Below are 21,461 nucleotides of genomic sequence, written 5' to 3'. Positions count from 1 at the left end.
CGTCCTTCCCTCCGCGGGGGCTGCTTTCCTGCCTTTTTGTGGCGTGGGGTTGCGGGGTGGTGGTTTATTTTTTTTGTGGTGGTATTTTTTTCTAGGTAGGAAAAGCTGTTTATTCGGCTAAAGCGGCCGAATGAAGCCCTGTTTGTGTCGCGGCGGCGGTGTCTCCGAAAGGAAGCGGGGTTGGATGAATTGGGAAGGGAAATAAGGGCGTTCGGGGTATTGAGAGCGGTGCCTTTTGTTAGTGCCTTTCTAAAATTAAACCGTCAGTGGAAAAATGATCTTTGTTACGGATCCAACTTTCCACTTCTCCCGTTGGAGCTCGGCGGGCTCAGGGATGGTCCTGCAGATCCCCGGCAAGAGGCAGAGACCGAGGTTGGACATCCTTCATTTCTGCCCGTGTTTGTACCAGAGAGAGCAGCAGAACCCGAGTACATGGTGGTACTTTTTACCCTCCTTTGTCCTACTCTTCAACGCATAATTTCTATATCCTTTGTTATGAGAAACTTATTTTTTCTCTGTAGCCGATTTTTGAAGGCATAGCCTTGTCGGCAAGCTGATTTTTCTTTTTTTTCTTTCCTTAATACTTGCAGGTCATCTCATGTCTACTTACTTATTGGAATCTCTTTCTCAAATACTAGTTCTCTGTTTTCATATTTGTTAATTGCTTGACTGACTTTCAGAAATAGTGAAGTCCTGTTGTTTGCTTCCTGGTTCACAGAAGAACATGCTCTCTGAATCCGGTGTATCTTTGTAACTATTTGGGTACAAACCCAAAATGCGATGCAATTTTATTTTAATGGGACAGTCAGATTCTGTATGTTTTCCTGATTTTAAAAATCACAGAAGTACAGGGGTGTACCACCATCTAGTTCTACTTGAATCAACAAGTGTAAATGAGAAGGATTGCTTCAGATTATAACAGACTCCCTTGATTTTTTCTGTGGGAAACCACAAATGCCTCGAAGGAAATGCCCTTAAGACAAAAGTACTTTTTATATCCTGGTCCAGAAAGATATCCCCACGTAGTGCTAACAGAAGTCTGTCACTGGCTCAACCGTGAAGGCTGAAATTAGGGTTTAAGTGGTCTTTTGTTGGTTCGCTGCAGGGTGTGAATTTTACCCGCTGTGAACAAATTTTGTGATATTATAGTTTGCTGATAATCTCTGTGGCACTATTAAGTAACAAGAGCCTACAAGCTTAATTTCATATTCCACAAAAAAAAAAAAACCCAACCAAAAAACCTGTCAGGCATTTGATGTATAAAAGTATGCATATTACGTTCCTTTTTTTTTAATGTGAGAATGTCAGTACTGTCATTGCATCCTAGTTCACAGTGTGAACAGGCAAACACAATTTTTCCTTGGCAGCCTCACTGAAGCTCACTTGGTGACTAAGGCTGCAGGAGTGCTCCATTTGTAAAAGTAATGAAATACTTTTAACACTAGTTAAAAATGTTTCCTCCTCTTACCTACGGAAGGCTTCTGTATGACCTTCAGTCCAGTAGTTTGCGGACATTTCACAATCTTCGGTTTATCCTTGTGAGTTTGTGATGAGGTAATGAAGTGGCGTTGCCTCCATTTTATGTATAGAATTGAAAGCGTGGGGGCAGCGAGTGATTTTTTTCCAAGGCAGCACAGGGAGTCTGTGTTAGGGCAGAGAACTGGAACATGAAAATATTCTGTACCTTTGTGTCCTGCCCCTGAATGCATTTTCTTTTGTCTGCTGTTTCTGTGTGTTTCACATATTTAAGTTGTGAGTATTAATGTGTGGTAATTAATATTTTAAGTTTTGGGTATTACAGAGGGAGAAGGAAATGTTAACCTCACTGCAAGTCAATATATTGTTTAGATTTCAAATTATAAGTATTGCATATAAAAATAATCCCTATCTTCTCATCAGGTGATACATCTCATACTTTAGATTTGAGAAGCTGGTACCAGTGGGGACATTTTTCCCCTGCAGTTTGCTGTTTCTGGCGTGTGTGGGTGTGCTTGGGGGAATTTGTGATGGCTATTGTAATCAATATATAGGTGTTCCTAAACACCTGATGTTTTCTGCACTTGTTAAGAGCAAGATTCATGCAAGAAAATGACAAGGATTTCTTTAATTGAGTAATATTCCCTTTTGGTGAATATACAAAACAATCAGCTTTTTCTTGGGTCAAGCTGGGAGAAAAGACTGCCTTGGAGAGTGCACCCTTAAAGCTCGCAGTCTTTGGATGTAGAAGAGAGGGGAAGGAGATGCTGAATCGATTTCACTGTTTTCGAGCTGTTTTCTCTGAAATGACTAACCTTCGCTTGTATATTGGAGGTTTGCTTGAATTATGACCACGTACTCAGCTGCTCTGCTAATGGTAGCATGTGTCAAAGATCTATAGCCTGCTTCTGTGCCTGGGCCTGGCATGATCACAAACTTGCTCTGACCCACTACTTTTTATCTATGGAATAATAAAAGAACAGGTCAAAGAAGTACTGATATTCCTATGACTTATTCTCCTAGCTCCCATCCCACTGCTTCACAGCTAGGGTCTTCCTCAGCAAAAAGTGGTACCTTTGTCTTTACCTTTGTATTTGATAGCCTGCGGTGGGTTTTTTGAATTTAGGTAAACTTGGTGTCTGCAGCATCCTGTGATTATAACTTTCACAGATGCTTGAAAAAGGAACTTTTTCTTTTTTGTTTTTGAACCTGCTACTTCACGGATTCATGTGATTCCCCACACCCCCAGTTCCTGGTTTGGGAGACGATTAAGGTTTATTCCTGGTTCACCCTTAATGGGCAGTTATGCCTTGACAGACCTGTATTATCCCCCGCCAATGTCTTTTTGCCAAGCTGAAGTCTTATGTCTATTTAGTCATTTGTATGTAAAAGCCATTTCATATGGTTCTCAAGTGTGTTTTTATAAAATGGTTCTGTCTCCTGCATGGCGTGGGCTATGGGAAATCTTCATGTGGAGCCGAGCCTTTCAGACAGACCTCCACTGGGGTTTGGTCCTGCTGGCTCTAATCCTGATAGTTACATCCTGGCCAAAGGAAGGAGTATCTAATAGGATTATTCATTTATATCAGTTCAAATGCATGCAAGTTCAAGGGATTTTTATTGCTAAAAACATCTGCTTTTTCCTCTCAGATATTAATCTGTGGATAGTTTACTGATTTTCCCCCAGTTGATTGGCATTGTATAACTCTTTGACTTCCTTAAGGATTTTTATTGTATTGTAAATGGAGGTTTTTTTAGGTTTCATCTGTAATTGGATCTCAGGACAGCCACTGGATCTATGATATAATCTGTTGATGTTGCCAAGTCTTGTTTTGTACCAGAAGGTAGACTACAAAAAGACCGCAAAAGAATAACTGAAAGCGGCCAGAGATGTTTGTGCACAATAGGTATATCTTTGAATGACAAGGTATTCCTATAGCCAAGGTGCTCATCTGAGACACGGATAGAGATCTCCATCTGCTACCGACTCCCTGTGGGACGTTGTACAAAGTTAGGCTGGAACTTTGAAATTCAGGAGCAAATCCCAGCATTTGACTCTTGCTGTATCCAAAGTCTGGCAAGATGAGACCAGTGTTCTCTCACCTTCTCTTGAACCCTGACTTGAAGGATTTTCAAGCATACGAGACAGAAGGACACCAAAGTATCCTCCAAGGGATTGTCTGGTCTGGACTGTTGGATAAGCAGTGTTGAGATGAGCATGTTCTCCAGCAGGAAATACAGGACAGGGCAGTGTGAAAGTGCCAGTTTGGGACTTGAGGGTTCATGTAACAGTATGGTCCTCCTGACAGGGTTTATTAGTCTGGTTTAGCATGAGTGTTGGTGGTTTGCTCCTAGACCTGATCTCACTGAGCAGAGCCAGCTTGGATGGTTTTGCACCCAGAATATAGCCAGCATAGCAGCCACCTATGGAGGTTTCTTTAGAGTAAACTGCTCAAGAGTTTATTTGTATTGGCTGTAAAGTGTATTTTTGAGTATATGTTTTTATTTTTGTGTGTATCTTTAACTGCTAATTGTGCAAAGGCAGCCCACATAATCTTTGCACAGATAGGAAGGGTTAACAGTGCAATGAAGGAATTTTGAGGCGCTCAGATATTGTGATGATGAGGGCAATGTGAATGCCTTAGATAAATGTGCATTTGTACCACCTGGTTAAAAGCCTCTTTTAAAAAAAAATCAGCATTACTTTCATAGCAAAACCATATATGTGTACCCCTTATTCCATTTATACTCAACATTGGATCTGTAATTTAGGAAAAAAATGAATTGCTCCTTTGCAGGTTGATTTCATATTCTCTTAATTGTTTGTTCTAGATGGTCCTGATATGAACAACTTGCTCAGACAATACACCTTTTTTGCTTTTCATATGAGACTTTAAGTCATTATGATTCTTTTTGATTAGGAAGAATCCAAGCTTTAAACAAATTGTTTCACAATTGTTTTACAATTTCCATGTAGGTAGGTAGGTACTTTAATTTTTTTTGTGAGCCTAATAGAACAAGCAAGTCCTTGCTGGTAAAGGACTGAGATGTGTTTAGTGACTGCAGGGCAATATGTATCAGAGGGTGAGCTGAGCACCTTTGCAAGACTAAGTTCTTTCCCACTTAAACTTTGCAAGTGTTGGCAATAACCCAATCATGCATTAGCACAGTTTCTGTAAGAATTGATTTGCAATGGCTTTTCAGACAGGTGTTGCTAAAATAATTTCAAAGCTTCAGATATGTAAAGTAAATAAAATTACATAAAGCTGTAAAGGAAATATACCTGCATGTAGAAGAACTTTGAAAAACTTTACTGCATATATAGACCCCACTCTACCTTTTGGGAATCGTGAGTGTGGTGCTGGGAAAAATAAAGTCCCTGGGAGCGTGTTGTGTCAGCAGCAGTTAGTGACAATCAAACCTTTTGTCTGGTGAAGAATGATGGAGGCAGTTGGGTTAAACGCATCTAATTAGATCTAATCCATGTGTAATTTTTTAATATAAGATAAGTTTATTTAAACTCTGTTTACGTAATACGGTCATGCACGGATATATGTACCTGTCTGCAGGCTTAAGGTGATTGTTTAGGACAGAGGGATAAGGTTATGCATTGGATGGATAGGTGCTGTTAAGTTTAGATTGCTTTAAGAAACATCATTTTTTACTCCTCAGCTTATTTTCCGTCCTCATTCCTCCAGTTCAAATTCAAGATTTCTTTTGTCTGTGTTGCCCATAAGGCAATAGGCTGTCACCTCTGTCTGTCTCACTGCCTGAGCCTACAGGTAATTACATTTTGATATGTTACGTGCAATAAATTTCACCAGTGAACTGCCATGGTTGCCTGTTAAACTGTGGATTTGATTTCTTTTTCTGTGCGATCCATTTTTGATTAAATATGAGTACTTCCCTCAACGCAGCAGTATGTACTTGTTAATTTAAAATGGTAATTGTTTGTTCAAAGATAACTAGAATGCTCAGGGATCACTCAGAGGTACCACTGGTGTGTGAGAGGAAAATTGACAAATGCAAAAAATCTGTTGCTTCTCCCTAGAGAGAGATGTCTGTGGAGTGCAATAATGCCTCAAAACCCTTTTCAACTTGCCATATCATACCTCTTAAATCTAGCTGTAGATCTTGTAAGATGCTGCAAAGTCAAAATAAAAGCTATTCCAAAATAAAAAGCAAAATAAAGAGAGAGTCCAGTGACCAAAGGGATGGGTACAGTAGTGTGGTGGCTGCATTTATGGCAGTGTAGTGCTCCTCAAGGTTCTTATGTGCTGTAAAGCTGAGAGCAGAACGAAACACTTGAGTTTGAGGGTTTATAGCTTTGATCTTCTGTAAAGTTCGGTTGTATAGTGCAAGTACAATAATGGGAAATCATGTATTTGCAACTTATTGCTGGTAAACCTCCCAACTTGGATCACAGTTTTGCGATGGGTTTGGATAGGTGCAAGTGGCAGCTTGTGTAGATCAGATTGCAAGATGAGGAGGTGCTTGGTGCATACTTCCTAGGCAAAGGGAAAGTAGTTAAGAGGTAAGCTGGTCATGAGTCACTACGGAAGCTGAAACCTGGGTAATGGCTGATACACGTGGTAAGAGCTTTTTTTTCCCTGTTGTTCAGTCTTATTCCCACTCCATCTTTAGATGTGCTTTTATCACTAAGTATGTTTTAATATAGTAAAAAAACTTCCTCATGTATGCCATATAAAACAAATAGTCTTGTGTCGAGTTGTGTATTTTGGTTTTAAAATTCCCAGAAGTCAGGAAATTATTTCCAGGAAGTGTATCAGTAGTAATTCCTACCGTAATAGGGACTTTGTCTCTAAGAGCTGTTTGTTGCTATGGGTCTAAGAGCTTTTGAAATTAGAAATGTGGTTTTGTCCTAGTATTCACATAGAGTTTTCTGCAGGAATTTTAAAATTCAATGAGTACTTCATACATAGGCGTGATTTGGAGTCCTCTAAAAGGATTTGCTCTGCAAAAGCTGAGTTAATCTTAGGTCAGATGGAGAAATTTTGTATAGAAATTGTTTGCAGTTATTGCAGACTCATAGCAGCAGACAAAGATGATTGCTTTTAGTTAGCCTGTAAGAAGGATGGATTACCTCTGGTGAGAATTACAATTGAGGACAGCCAGGTCAGGCAAGGAAAATGCTAGACACAGTCTGGGACAGAGAGGTCGGTCAAGGACGCAGGAAGGAAGCATCTCCTGCGATGTCTTGAATCCCAACAAGTTACACTCTTCTACAACTTCTTCAACTACAGCAGGCAGAACAATTAAAAAAGGCTTTGGGGTTGTACTTCATTTTAATAACTGCTATTTCGTGTGTTTTCCTTAAATGTATTTTCTTTCCATGCAGAAAAAGAAGTCTAAGCAGTTCAACAGTTTGTAATTGCCAAGCTTAAGTGATCATTTTGGGTTTTGTTTCCATGAATAAAATCCCCTACTTCTCTAGAAATGTTTTTTTAGGAAGAAATATTCATTCAGTGCATTCAAGTTATACATTAGTCATTTTTCTTCTGATAAGGTACAGGAGGTTAAATCTTCGTAACGTGATACTGAGCGTTAGCAGATACAGGGCTAGTCATTTTTCACTACCATTTCATGCCTCAAGCAACAGGAAATTAGAAAAACAAAGTATGTTATTTGGTTGAAATACTCAAGGAGAAGTCAACCCTTTAAAAAGAAGAGGGGATGGTGAGTTTCTTCTCAAACTGCAACCTTCTCTCTACAAGCCAATATCGATATGCTGAGTTTGGTTAGAGTCTTGTTGCTGGTTTTGTCCCGTGTCTCTGCATCTCTCTGAGGTTGCTCCTGAAGCCTGTGCTGGTAGTCTCCCTTCCGTCTGCCTATATTGTCTTAATGCATGGTTTCCTGTGACTGAGACCTGAGGATCCCCAAACCATCAACCAGTGCTCCAGAAGCTCAGTGTTGTACTGTTGAATCCCATATTCTGTCTGAGATTATTTTTTTTTTTCCTACACTTTGTGGCCCAAAGTGGCCCTAGTCAGCATGTCCCCAGGGCCACATGAATCCTTGGCTCTGCCCCTGACATTCGTTGTGCTGCGCATCAGTCTCAGGTCCTTTCCCAGCACAGGGAAACACCTGCTTCTCCTGTCTTCAAGTACACGGGTGAGGTCTTTTGCCAGGTTTTCGGTTTGGCTGTCTTGTTTTGCGGAACTTTACTGGGAGGCTTTTCCTTAAATTAGAGAAAGGAAAACATACTCATCATTTACTTTTCCAAAGGAGCCAAGGGAAGGGCTTTATATTTTCAATTTTTGTATTCCTGTTAAAAGTTTATCGGTGTATGCTGAAAAGTCATGGTGCCTTCTTCCCAATGTGCCTTGCCATCAGTACGTCAATTGATTTGCATTGCTGTTGTGCCTCCAAGATCCTTCAATACACTAGCGGACTGGTTGCTTAGTGACCTACACTGTGAAATCATCAAGGCATCAGTCTATCGGGTCTCTCCTGTGATGAAGTTGTGCGATTCCTGAACTTCCACCTGTAAGCAGTGGTCCACAGCTCCCTGAAGCTGAATGTGTCAAGCCATAGCATTTCGTGCGTAGCCTGTTTGATGCTAGGATTAGTTCAGTGGCTTAGTGCCCTCCCCGAGTTGCTTTTGTTTCCTGGGTATAGGAAGACCAAATTCTTTTGGTATTTCCCTTTGCCTTGTCTTATCAGTTTAAACAGTTGTTGACCTTTTTGGTCTGAGCTGGTAGGTATCAGTGCAGCAGAAGTAGTGTTATGGTGTGAGGAGACAACACCAAAAAAATTTGAAGCTAAGGGAGAGCAAGATGTCAGTGATGGAGAAAAGGGCACTGTCTTCGTAGTGTAGACCAAGATATTCCCCATTTATTCTTTTCAAGGTCCTTGTTACTTTAATTTTTTGTAATCCCAGTATAAATTACTTGGGTTCTGTTAGTAACTAGGTTATTATATTACTGCATAGCTATCTTAATTAGTGTTCTCAGCAATTTGTAAATAAAAGTTCATATCAACATATTCTTAATCTGAGATATCAACTCTGTTTTTTGCAGCATTGTCAAGAATAGAGGAAAATTGCCAACTATTGCAAAGCCTCTGATTGAGAGTCGTGTTAAATATCTGCTTTCTTTTATTTTAGATGTAAAAAAAAATAAATTTTGATTGGCACTTCTGCTACCTTTCCATTTTATCTTCAATTAGCGTATGCCAGGTTTTCTAGTTTTTCAACTACATAGAGCGTATCAAACTAGGCAGAGCAACATTCGAGGTGGGATGCAAATGCGTTGGTCTGCATGGGCTTTGACAGTCAGTTCATTCATGTTGAGTTTGGCTGTATCCATGACTGAACAGATCTATGTTTTGGAATTTAGCATCAGTTCACTTCTTAAAATTAGAATTTTATTTTTTTTTTGTTCTTATTGTACAATAGACACAGTAGCCGTTAACAGATCTTTTTGGCGTTTGGAAAGCTGCTGTTTCTTTCAAAGGGACAGGAGGTGTAGCAGTGACAGGTATATGCCCCTCTTCCACTGAAAGGTAATGTATTTTGTGGAATCCTTTTCTAGATTGGCATTCAAGAGCTCTAGGTTAACTGACATGTCTTTCTGAAGTCCTCAGAGAAACCAGCCAAGCCTTTCATTTTGTTTTCTCAGTCCAGCAAAAAAGCAATCAATCCTTTAGCTGTCTCGTCGATAAACCTTTTAAATTCTTCACATCTTTCATCCTTGTAGGAAGTGAGTTGTAGAAATCTAATGGAGCTTTTATTGGCATTCTTAGTCTCTTATGTGTACATATGTATGCATACACCTACAGACATACATTCTGTGGAACCTTTATTAAGTTATCTGCAAAAGTAGGTTGCTGATATTGGTCTTTCCAGTGCATGAGCAATGATGCTGTAAACAAGAAAATAGATTTCCTTATTAATAGTGTCAAATATCATTGTGCTGAGCTGACATTGATACAGCCCAAACAACCACAAAGCGGATGTGTGCTTTTTCTGCTGAAGGAAGCCTGGCTGACTGGCATTGTGATGTTTTATGCTCATTTAAAAAGATATTAAACTTATTCCGGTTAGGAATCCATAACCTCTGCAGTAATGCTTGGCTTCAGAAACTGGTTGGGTGCGGGTGGGCTGTTGTGGTCTGATGCCGAGCCTGTTCTCTCAGCATATTCGCGGTACGCTGGATTTCGAAACTTCTCAGCCAACAATGGAAATTCTGTGAATCATTTCAGAAAGATAAACGAGCAAGTCTACTGAATTAACTATAGGACGGAATAATATACCATTAGTAATTGTCCCATTGTTAATTTTGGGTGCATAATTAAGCAACTCTGCCTGAGACATTTTTAGTTGTCATTGAGTTATCATTGGCTTTCACACAGATTGCGAACCTGTAGGTGTGAATTTCTGTTGTAGAAACTGATGGAGGAAGTTTGATCTAGTTCAAATATCTAAAAAGTGCCTAAAGCTGGAACTGTGAAGCTGTTCACAAGGGACTCCCTTAAGATCTCACCCTAAGATTGACAAGCAGAATATTTTAGATAAGCTGTTTTCTGGAAATGCCTCTTTTCACCATCAATGGAGAAACATAAACAAGGATCGTAGGGTCAGACTTAGGTGTCTGTTGACATTAATTTTTAAAGTCAGGTCAAATGCACCCCATTTTTGGGTTGTGACAGTTGGCTGTTTGGTGAAGAAAAATGGATATGGGTTTTGACTTGGCTGATTGCCTCCTAAAATGATTGACAGTGAAATAGATAGTGGTCCTCACAACCAATAGCATGAATTGAATTGCTGGTTTTGCATTGAACTGAGCTGACTGACAGCCGTCCAGGCTCCTGTTGTCAGTGCGTGGGCACGAAGCGCTTCCGGAGCTGCTGTGGTACTGTCCGCAGGTGGGAGTTGCTGCCTTGGCGGTGGAGTGGGGTAAAATATTATACACCTGCTCTGGTCTACATCTGGGTGAAGCAGATGTCTCCCACTAACTGCTTCTAGCTTTTTGTAATGTGATTATGCTGTTGGCGCGTGACGCTAAGAGTGGAAAATAGAGACAAATTAGTGAAGCAACAGGGTAATTACTCTTTTCTTTTTCTAGCTTGGGTGGTTTATACTGCTACTTTATTTGACTTCCTTTCATGGCAATGGTTCTTAATTGTGATGTTCTGGCCACCTGTATGTATAAATGTATTTTTGAGGACTGAGTTTCATCTGATTGCAATTATGATCAAATTTGCTTATAAATATATTTTTTTGAGGAGCAAAACTATCGAGATGCATTCATAGCATTCATAATAGCCATTGCTTGCAATGCTGTGTTTACAGATAGAGTGTGAATTCTTTGGGTTAGTTGGATGGACTTAAAAGTCTTCTGAATCTGCATTACCAGCAAAGACACATTCTTGGTTTTATGCATCTATGTTTTCAGATAAGCATTGCATTTAATGTCGTTTATGTCCAGATACAGCATGGAAGAAGATAAGGAAAAGGGAAGCTGAACTGTTGAAATTGAGAGAAGGTGTGGTGTTTCGAGTGCTTCCGTGACAGTGTGAATGCATGGTATCTCAAAATAGGGGAAACTTTGCCATACGTGATAGCTTAACATTTGAGCTTTTTGGTTACCAAACCAAGACTGGTCTCCCACTTTGTTCTGATGTGTGAATAGTATTGAGGTCCAATACCCTCTGACCAGCTTCTTTTAGATATTCCACACATGGAGGGCGTGATGTTTAGTATCTAATTATCTGAAGGGGGTTGATGTTACCCGGGATTTCTGATTAAGCAGGGTGATACAAAATATACTGAAAACACAACACAAATGCAATTTACATGTAACAAAGTAATCGCATTACACAGTTCAATCTCAATACCGATGTGATGCCTCTTACCAGTCTTGACAGTATGCTCACCGTCACACTGCTGGTCATCCTCAATCAGTGGAAAGAACTATGTGGGTTGAATCACAGTATTCTGTACAGACTGGCTCAAAGCTTTTTGTTTTCATCATTGAAGACAACTAATTTGAATGTTTTCCCTCTTCTCAAAAGAAGCAACCTTAAGTCCTCCTACAAAGTCAGTAATACAACATGCTGACCCAGGTCAGTCCTCTCAGGACTTTTGTTTACTTCTCCTCTTCACCTGACCTCACTGAATTTGCCACCCAGTTCTCAGTGCTGTTGTCGCAGTACCTCCAAGTGGAGAATGCTGTCATGGGTGAGTAATGCTTGTCTTGTGCCTTTGTGGATTTAAGAGACAGCCTTTCTTGAAGTACAGGGTGAGACGGAGCTACATGGGATACATGATGCCTAACAGTTACCTCATACCAAAGCTTGACTTACTGGGAGGAATTGGCCTTTGGTCCAGAGCCTGGTCTCTGAAAGTGGCCTGTAGAGTTGGGTAGGTATAAAAAAAGAAAGAAAAAAAAGAAAAACAACACCCAAAACCAAATCCAAATAAACAAACAAACAAAAAAAACAACCAAAAAAAAAGGGGGGGAAGGATGCAATAGTATAAAAATGTAGATAGATGGGAGTCCTACATTTCTTTCTTTTACGCTCTTGTCATACAGCAATTTTCAGCTTAGAAGGTTGTATCATCCCTGTGTTTAATAGCCCCTGATAGACTCTTCTTCCATGAATCTGTCTAAAAGCTTTCAGGCTTCCATGCAGAGGTGAAGAAATGACTTTCTGAAGTCAGGTTGAGAGCGCTGGTGTGTGAACTGTCAAGCAGTGGGTAGCAAAGCAAGTGTGTGCCCCCTCTCTGCGTGTTCAGTCTGTAACAGCTATTTCTCTGACTCACACAGGATAATAGTTGATTGTGTAGGCACCCTGTGCCATACACTGTTGGCTGGGGTTGGGTTGTTTTTTTTAGTAGCCAACTTGTAGATGTGAATCAGTATCTATTGCCATAGAATTATCTCGGCTTGGTCTGAGAGGGATTGTATCCATCCCTGACTAGAAACTTAATTATTTGCAGGTTGAAGCAATCTGGGCATTGACTACTTTTTATCCCCCACTCCAGGAATTTGTTCACCAAAACTAGTGTGTTCTGTCAAAATTTTCCACCCACTCTGAGGAGGAGGAAGCGGCCACAGGGAACGTGGGACTGCTTTTGGGATGCAGAGTGATACAAGTCAGTTATGGACTCCTTTTCCATCCAAGTGAATGCTGCTAACACCATAATCAGTGTTAGTTGGTGTGTTTGGAATAGTTGACATGGTGCAAAAAGCGTTGTGCGTTTCCAGTGGTGGCTCTTTGTGCCGTCTCTTTTTAGCCAGAAATATCAAAATTCATGTATCTGGAAGCTGATTCACTATCCTGCAGGTAAAAAGCCACGTGTTAACTCCGTGAATTCCTTTCCCTTGTGTATGCTTTGAAGAAATAATTAGGGAGTTCTAAATTGAAACTTGCTTTACTGCTTACAGCAGTTGTCGTTTTATTAAAGCCATGGCCTTCACCGCTTGCAAGTGTGTAAGAGGTGCTGGCTATTAATACATCCCTCCTCCGATTACTGTATTTAGTTCACGAAATAATAAACTGTTAGCAACTGGGAGGCATTGCTTTCTGGGGAATGCACACTTTGTATTTATTTTTTTTTTAATTTTAAGCTTGGCCCTTGTAATTTTGAAGACAATTTATGGGTTTTCAAATGCTGCAGTGCTGCATTCTGGAGACACTGGTGATCTCCTGTGATTTACTCCTGCTCAGAGCTTTGAGGTGGCAAGAAAAATGGAAGTGGCACATCTTCTGATTTTATTGTTGTGATATTTGAATTGTATGAGTAGGGTCGACACCGTAAAAATACAACTTTCAGTGAGCTGATACATTAAAAAAAGAGAAGCAGGGTGGGCTTGAGCAGAGGAGTGGTACATTACATGTGAAAGCTGTTCTTCCTGCACTGGCCTTCATTACTGAGCTGTTCTTGTGTTGTCATGTGTCAGACAGACTTTGTTGCTAGGAATGAAACCTCTCTCATAAATTTTTTTTAACACATTTTCTTCCGAATACTGGCATTCGTTCGTTTATTGAAGACCTGGTTCAGGTGGACCCTATAAAGTAACTCCATCAATGATTTCTTCCAAGTGTGCTGTGAACAGTGGCTGGTACAACTCTCTCTGCCAAACATTAATGAAAGATTGAGCTAAATTGCAGCAGTACCTTTGCGATCATTTTTGCAGAATTTCGGCTACACCGTTTTTCCTTTAGCAACATCATCTCTTACGGCAATGGCTGACATGGTTATATTTTTTCAGGATAAGCAGCACATGCAATGTCCCTCTGAATTCAAGAATACTGTTCTAACATCTACACAGTCCATTGAAAGTGGTGTCTTGCATAAGAAAAAAAAAAAACCTTGTTAGCTTTGGAATGGTACTGTCTTCTGCTTGTTTTTTAAGTTCACCTGACCCTGATCTCTACCGATGCTTTTTATTCCCTTCTTTTTCTAAGAGGTTTTCCTGCTGGCAAGGCATGCAAGCTTGGAGTTGGATGTCTAGCCATCACCTTAAAATGAATGTTAACAGGGCATGAACTGATCTGTAGCACTATACCGTCTCCATAATTTCAAGGTTCTCTAGTTAGGAGTGCGGTAGCCTAAGAGAGCTCTCAACAGTCTGAGAAAAGCTCCTACTAATACCTTGTCCTTGAATAATTCTATCTAATTCCTCCTCTTAGTTGCTGAAAGAAACCTTCTTACCGAAAGACAATTTTTTGTGTCAATCCAAGTGTATGATTTAATTTTCTTGAGTTGTATTTTGATCTAATTCAACTAGATTTTGATCAGTTCACCTGATCTAGTTGAAGATGTCCCATCTTATTGCAGTGGGGCTGGACTAGATGACCTTTAAAGGTCCCTTCCAACTCAGACTAGTCTATGATTCTCTTTTCACCTGTCAATAATTAAGAGATTGTTTCTTCATTGTTTTTTGTTTGGTTTTTTTTTTTTTTTCCACTGGCTGTGCCATGACTCATGCATATTTCATATGGTTGCTGGTTACGAGACACAGAAGTCCATTGCCTCAGTGGTTCAATTTACAGTTTTCTTGACCTGGTGAAGTGCATCTGGAACGCTTCAGTCATGGGAGGTTTCTGTCTTGTTTGTATGGTGTTATTCAGCTGAGCTGCTTCTGTAGAAATTCTTGGTTAGTGGCGTAAGAAATACCCACTCTCCTGAAATACATGCAGCAGGCTGGATCTCTAATGCAGCGTGTGATTGTACGTTAATTAATGGCAGTGGGGGTTTTTGGCTGTTTTTCAAGAAACATCTTCCTGTGCATCCCAGTTTAGCAGTTAGGTGATGAGATTTATGGTACAAATTTTGGTGAGTTTGTCTTCTCATTTTTGTCTGGGTTTACTTATTTCTCAGCTGGATAACTACTCACAGGTTACGCAATTCTTTGCTGGAGAATTTTGCATGAGCACAATTTTTTATTTTTTACTTAATGTGTGGTAAGTTTCATTCTCTTTTGCTATTTGTTTTTACTTGCTGCAGAATGAAACCAATTCCACTTGTTTCATCTCTTTGTTTTCTCTCCCAGTAGGCATACTAATAAAGGACAAGTACTTTTATTGGAGTGGACACTTGCTCTTTACTGTGGAAAAACACTGTCCTGTGATTAAAAAAATAAAAAAATAAATAAAAAAGAAAAAAAAAAGATTAAGGGCCTTAAGAGCTTCTGGAAGGCTCTTTTGGGAAAGACAGGGCGTTCAGTGCATGTCGAAAACCTGCTACAACACTATCTTAAGATACTACACGTGATAGCCATTGGTGACTAGGGCATGCTTCCAAGTATGAAATCAAAGGTCAGTATCTAGTTGCTTCATGTACTGAAGGGTCGTAAGCAAAATTAATCCATAACAGAGGATGTATTTTTCAGCAATAGACATGTGGAATAGCAATATCCTTTTTTCATCTAAATATTAAAACATGAGGTTGATTGTATTTACCCTGCACATCCTTACATGACTGCTTACTCCCTGCATGTTGCCACTGAGGTTGTTTGTGCAATAAAATCAGTGAAGGGATTTCAACATGGTGAGAGCCTGGCTCTGGCTTTACTATTTGTACTGAGTGGGACTTTTGGGATAAAGGTTTCATAAACATCGTAAGTCTGCTGGTGGTCTCTGTGGCGAAATAGCAGGATAAACCTTCTGGCTGGCAGTGCTGCCCTTTCTGCTGATTTGTACCACAGTTGAAGTTACAGAACTCCAGGTTATTAGTCACTTCTTAAAAAAAACAAAACCCCTATGTTTTAGGAATGAAGGGCAAGAGTCAGGAAGCAATGATGATATAGCACAAGCCAACCTGCGTGAAGAAAACCCGGCGTGTCTCGCTAAGTGTGGGGGCTTGGTCTTGCCTGCTCCCCAGGTGTGCAGTGAAGGAGAGAGGAGAGGTGGCTTCTTAGCGCTGCTCTGGACCCATCCTCAGCACTTAGGACCCTAGGAAGCAGCAAATCAAGCTGCTTATTTCCTTATTTTTCAACCATATCAAAGTGAGCTTTAGCAGGAGGTAGGGACCGTCGCCACTACTCTTCACCTTGCGGGCTAGCCATCTTACTGCCTTGGATGTGTAAATAAAGCGCTTTTCCTTCACACTGACCGAACCTGGGAAACATCAGCAGCCGAGATGGATTTCATAGCCTTGAAAGGATGCGAAAACTGTGTTAAAGCGGAAAATGCTTCACAGCCATCAAGGCAGTGAATGCTTCAGCAACCATGCAGGCTGTGTGACCCACGTGCACTGCGGTCGCTCGCCTCTCGCTGCACCCAGGTTCTGGGAAGTGCCTGTGGAAAAGGAGGAGCTGCAAGAGTCCGCAGAGGGACTTAGTGTCTGGGTGGAAAGTGGGAAGCCTGACGAGGATTTGGCGAGAACCAGTGGCTGCATTGCATCCGTTCTGTCCTGTCGTCCCCTTACATTGGCCTGTTCCTCTGTACTGGTAATAATTTATGAGTTTTCCACCTACAGATTTTGTTAGCTCGTAATCTAGCTGCCTGCTGCCTTCCCGAGGAGCAGAGACAGCTGCTGGCTGTGAGCTGACATGTTTCCTTGCCAGCAGAAGTGCAAGGGCAGCTTTTCCTCCATGCTGCTTGAGTTCGGTAATTTGCTTTTAACATGACTCCTTGGCTTGCTGCTGAAAGAAGAGGAAAACCCTCTTTAGGTTTTCATCCTAAGCCTGGAACAGTAACAGTGAGAAGATGAAAATGCCTAGTAACATTGCTGGATGAAAAAGACCCAATAAAGCCTTTTAATATCCTGGGTACTCCACTTCTTGAGGGGAAAAAAAGATTCACCTTGATATGTGGGTTGAAGTTTTTTCTTCACAGACGCTCTCCCCATCTATGCCTTTATTTTATTTGACTTTGTAATGGGCGCTGCTGTCTTGCGTGATGTCTGAGCAAGGAAAAGGGATGGAAATAATTCCTGCCAAGCATCTGTTCCTGTGAAAGCTGGTGGTGCTGTGTTGGTGGTGCTCTGGCAGCTCTCACCAGCACCCTGTCAATCAAACACCATCGGCATGGGTACCGGCAGCAGTAGCATCCCATGGAGCAGTGCCTCTGGAGCCTGCTGATGGGCTGCCCAAAGGGTCACTGCCTGCTGCCGTGGGCTCCCTCGCTGTTGTTACCGTGCCCTGTGTACATAGAGCCGTAAAATCTTGGTAGGGAGTTTTATTAAACGTTTGTTCTTTTTTTGTTGTTGTCTGGCATTGATTTCCTTCTCTCTGTAACTAGGGCAGTGAAGCATCTCTTCTTGAATTCATCATAAGCTTGTTAATGTTTGAAGAGTCTGAGATTTTGGTTAAAAGAAGTGTAAAATGATGCTTAGAAAAATAGTATTGGTTTGGATAAATGTTTTCAGTATATTTTTTTTTTCAGTTTGAGCAATATTTTTCCAAGAACGAATGTTTCCAGCATATTAGCTTGGTAGAAACTTCAGCTTTATCAAGGCTTTAAATAATTTAGGAGTTAATCATCTTAAGAATTTGCCTGTGGTATGGATAAAAGACTGCATTTTTTGAACTTGTTAACTTGCTGAAGCTCTGAAGTAACTTTTATTTCATCTGTTGCTGGTTTTATAAAATTATTTTATTAATTAATGCTGGGTTTATTAATTAAATCTGTTACAATTTTTGTTAATTGTGTGAGAAGGATTGGTCGATTATAGAAGCTGTGATATCATATATGTCTAGATATCTATAGCTGTAGATGTCTCAGTTTTATTTTAACTGTTTAGGATCTTCAGCGTGTAAATGATAGGCAACTGTAGAGAAGGCTGAACTTGTGAACTTCAGGCAGTTTCGGGAGAATGTACCAACTCAACAACTTATGGGTTTTTTTAGGTATGAATCTGTTTTGTAGAAGCCTGTTAACAAGAGTGGGAGTGGAATTTGGGAAACTGTTTTAAGTCGTACATTTTTTTTATTTTTCTGGAAAATTTTGTAGCTGCAAGTTAGTTATCAGCAGGCTTAGGCATTTTGAGGTTTTTATGGAAAATGAGCCTGTTCTGGAGCGTGGTGCCTGGTTCTGTACTGCTCTCTGACATCTCCCACTTGAGTCAGCCCAGCTTCTGACTTACCTGCTTATAAAATAAGAAGCATTTGGGTATATTATTTAAACACATGAGTCTTCTACAAGAGGTTTTCTGGATCCTAAAGGGAGAATCAATGGTAAAACATCTATTGCTGAACCTCTCCTGTCTTAAGTAGAAGAGTGGAGTCTGTGAAAGGGGTGTGCTAAGGAGCTGTCATTTCCACATCTCTTGCTCTCTCTTCTGCTGGCGACTTGTACGAATCCTGGAGGATTTTGGGCTGCAAGATAGAAGTTTGGTGGTTTGGGTTATCTTTTTGAGGCTGTTTCCTTCTTACCCATACCCGTCCTTAAGATCTTTGCTGCTCTGAAACTGTTATGACTTTTCTAGCTGGCATTTTAAAATGTGCTGTTGACCTACCCAGATCCTGTACCTTTCAAAATTGAGAGTATGTGTAATAGTTTAGGGTCTCTTATGATTTCCAGGCTTTATAGCTGCATGACACCTGAGAGGCAGGCTGTGCTGCGATGCAATCAAGTGTACTGGGCAAGTTTATATGCTGCCACCCTGAATTTACAACCTCCAGCCATCACTTCTTTGCTGTTGTTAGTGTGTTCTTGATTGAAAAAAAAAAAAAAAAAAAGTTTTTGCCTTGCATTTGCTTTTGTAAACTTTAAACTATCATCCAGGCACCTGTTGTGGTGGCAACAACACTTTAAAATCTCATTTGCAGTAGCTGGTATCATTTGTAGTATAGATACATCCTGGGCTGTCATATAGATCGCTGGGTTGCGTTTGCTCAGGCTCATGCTGCAGTTTCTTGATGACAGTGCCTGTGCTCTCCCTGGGCCAGGGCTTGAGGGGAGTGCCTTATAAAGCCTGACCCTCACTCCAGCAGATTAGAGCGCAGTGTGTTTAAAGCTAAATATAGAAGAAGGCAGATCTTGTGTTCCTAGTAATTAACTGTTCAAGAGTCTGTTCTGTTGTACTGAACCTCTAGTCATTAAATCTGCCACAAGTGGTGAGTCTTTTTTAAATCTTGTTCCCCGCTGTCTTAAAGGGTGTATTTTATATTCACAGGGAACAGTTTTAAAATCTGCCAGTCAAGCTTCAGGTGGATGCAACTCTTCTCGCAGTTTAAAAGCACACAGCATAAAAGGAAAGGAGAAGCCTAGTGCTAGAAATTGAGCATGTGCATTTACATCTTTTACAGCAACTGGTAAACCATACTGGTATGGCCGGGTTGAAGGTCAGGTATCACTCATTTCACTGTCCCCAAGGCTTCTGTGTGTTCATTTGAAGTGGGCAGTGTCAATCCTTGCCCCCTGACATGTTTGTGCTCCAAAAGAACTGTGATTAGAGGATTAATTCTTACCTGCTGTGTGACTTGCTTGATACTTTCTTTCCAAACCTCATGGGGTCCTCCTGCAATCTGTTGAAATGAACATTTTTAGACCCAGAACAAGGCATAAGGTGTTGGGGCCAAGGATAAAAACAATCAAAAATATCTGGGCGAATATTATATTTCATAGATCAATCTTTTACAAATAACCGAAGGGCCAAAAGACAAAGCAAATAATTATGTCAAATCTAGCCGGTCACTGGCTAGAGGGTGGGCTGTTGCTTTATTCCTGTTGACTGGTAGATTATCTGCCTAATTAACTTGTAAAGCAAATTCCTGTTCCTCTGCCACTGAGACAGCTAAGTGGGTAAGGAGACTTTTGAGCTCTGTTGTGAAGGGCTTGGATCCTACAGTATTTTAAAAGATCCTGTGATATCATGGTTTGCCATTTTTAACTCTCTGCAGATGGGCAAATGACTTTCCCAGAAGGCTATTTAGTGTTGCATTTGTGTTGGAATGCTCCTTGGTCTGTTAAAACCAGAGCTTTAAATCTCAGTGATGAATGGGAACCTCTCAGTTTAACTGTTTGTTGCATCTTTGTATTTTTTATGACTTGCAGGGAGGAAAACCAGTCTTGACTCTGAACTTTACTGGCTATTACCAGTGCACGCAGGCAGTTTTTGAATGTGGATAAATGGTAGACCTAGGCTAGAAAGCAGTGGTTTGCCGAGGTAAACATTTGAAATGCTGCAGAAGTGGCCAGCTAGTGATGCTGCAACTAGAAGAGGCAGTCTGGGGAGTGGGAATGTATTGTATACCTGGAGCGTTGTTAAATGAACTTTTGGGGGTAGAAGGAGCATTACTTGAATACTAACCTGTGATTAATGGCATCTTTCTAGCCATGGAGCTTGAGTTTCTCTTCGCTCATGGTAGGAAGAAGTGTTGGCAAATGTATGTATTTTTAAACTAGACCTGCAGTCTGCAATGAAGAAATACAAAGAATACACATTTTTGTAAAACTGAACTTATTAGAGTAACATGCCCAAAGGACAAAGCTTCTTGCATGGGAAGGCTTAATTCAAATCATATGTGGCAGTGACCTAACGACCTGCAGGGTGTGAAATAGGTGGCCTGTAAGTCCCAGCGCTGGCACTTGCTGTTGGCAGGACAGGGGGGTGACCCATGACGATTGCCACGTGCTGCAAAGCTTCCCTGTATTCGCTGCTGTTTGCGTTCAGCTGTCAGTTTAGCTGTTCATTGTGCAAGTTGTCTCGTGTGATTGAACTAATTAGATCCAAAGCTGAAAAATAGTTTTGTTTACTTGAGATAAAATGGCACAACTATATGATCACTTCCCAAATTTTTTGATGTTGCATGTTGAGATTTGCTGTTAAGCAAATAATATATATTACTTATATAGTAATATAAGCCCAATATTTTTTTTACTGTTGCGGTTAGTATGTGATGTGCCATGTAGGTCCTTAACTATGTACATAAAAAATTGGGGGGGGGGAGTTGGTTATCTTTTATTATTTTTACAACACATACAGGTTTTTAGGAACTAAAAGTTCCTAAGATATAGTGATGCTCGGAAGAAACATTTGAGAGGGATTTGATTGTTAAAACATTGCCTTTGTGGTTAGACTGCAGTCATTTCGTCAGAAGGACGGTGTGTAGCCCTGGGAATCTGATTCCCCAGTGAACATGCCAGAGGGGCAAGACCTGTGTGGCACGGGGCACTGCCGGGGTCATTCCCAGTCCTGTGTCCTAGTGGCTTCTGTGCCCCCGAGCATCTCCATCAGCTGTGCGGGCACCACTGCTGTGCTCCTGCCCGGCAGTAAGGGCAGAGGCTCCATCACCTTCCTGCTCAGGTTTGAACCTTCACGGTTCTTTATAGGGATGCTAAGAGCCAGCTTTTGAGAGAAGCACATCTCATCAAAGTTATTCTTGGATCATAGTGCTCTTCGTCTTTAAGATAATGTGGAATTATTCTTGGGAGTATACGTCAAGACTGAACTTCCCCTTTCGCATGTTGGGGTTTTACTAAACGGAATGTTTATTTTTGCCTTTAGGTTAAGCCATTTTCAGTAAATGCCATAGTAAAAACGTATTTTTTTCTTTTTTCTCCAGAAA

General features: G+C 40.7%; 1 protein-coding gene across 1 annotated transcript in view; it reads right to left on the bottom strand.

The window, feature by feature from the left end:
* The window catches only part of ANKMY2 (ankyrin repeat and MYND domain containing 2), a 25,627-nt gene extending 23,224 nt beyond the window's left edge, over positions 1 to 2,403 (bottom strand). The window contains exon 1 of the mRNA XM_009879585.1: positions 2,292 to 2,403. Coding sequence (XP_009877887.1) covers positions 2,292 to 2,403 — 112 coding nt within the window. The remainder of the gene's footprint in view (positions 1 to 2,291) is intronic.
* Between the last annotated feature and the right edge of the window lie 19,058 nt (positions 2,404 to 21,461).

This window comes from Charadrius vociferus, unplaced genomic scaffold (genome assembly GCF_000708025.1).
Source record: "Charadrius vociferus isolate BGI_N301 unplaced genomic scaffold, ASM70802v2 scaffold262, whole genome shotgun sequence".
Taxonomy (NCBI): Eukaryota; Metazoa; Chordata; class Aves; order Charadriiformes; family Charadriidae; genus Charadrius; species Charadrius vociferus.
Note: the sequence above shows the minus strand (reverse complement) of the source record. Positions and strands in the feature narration are given on the sequence as shown.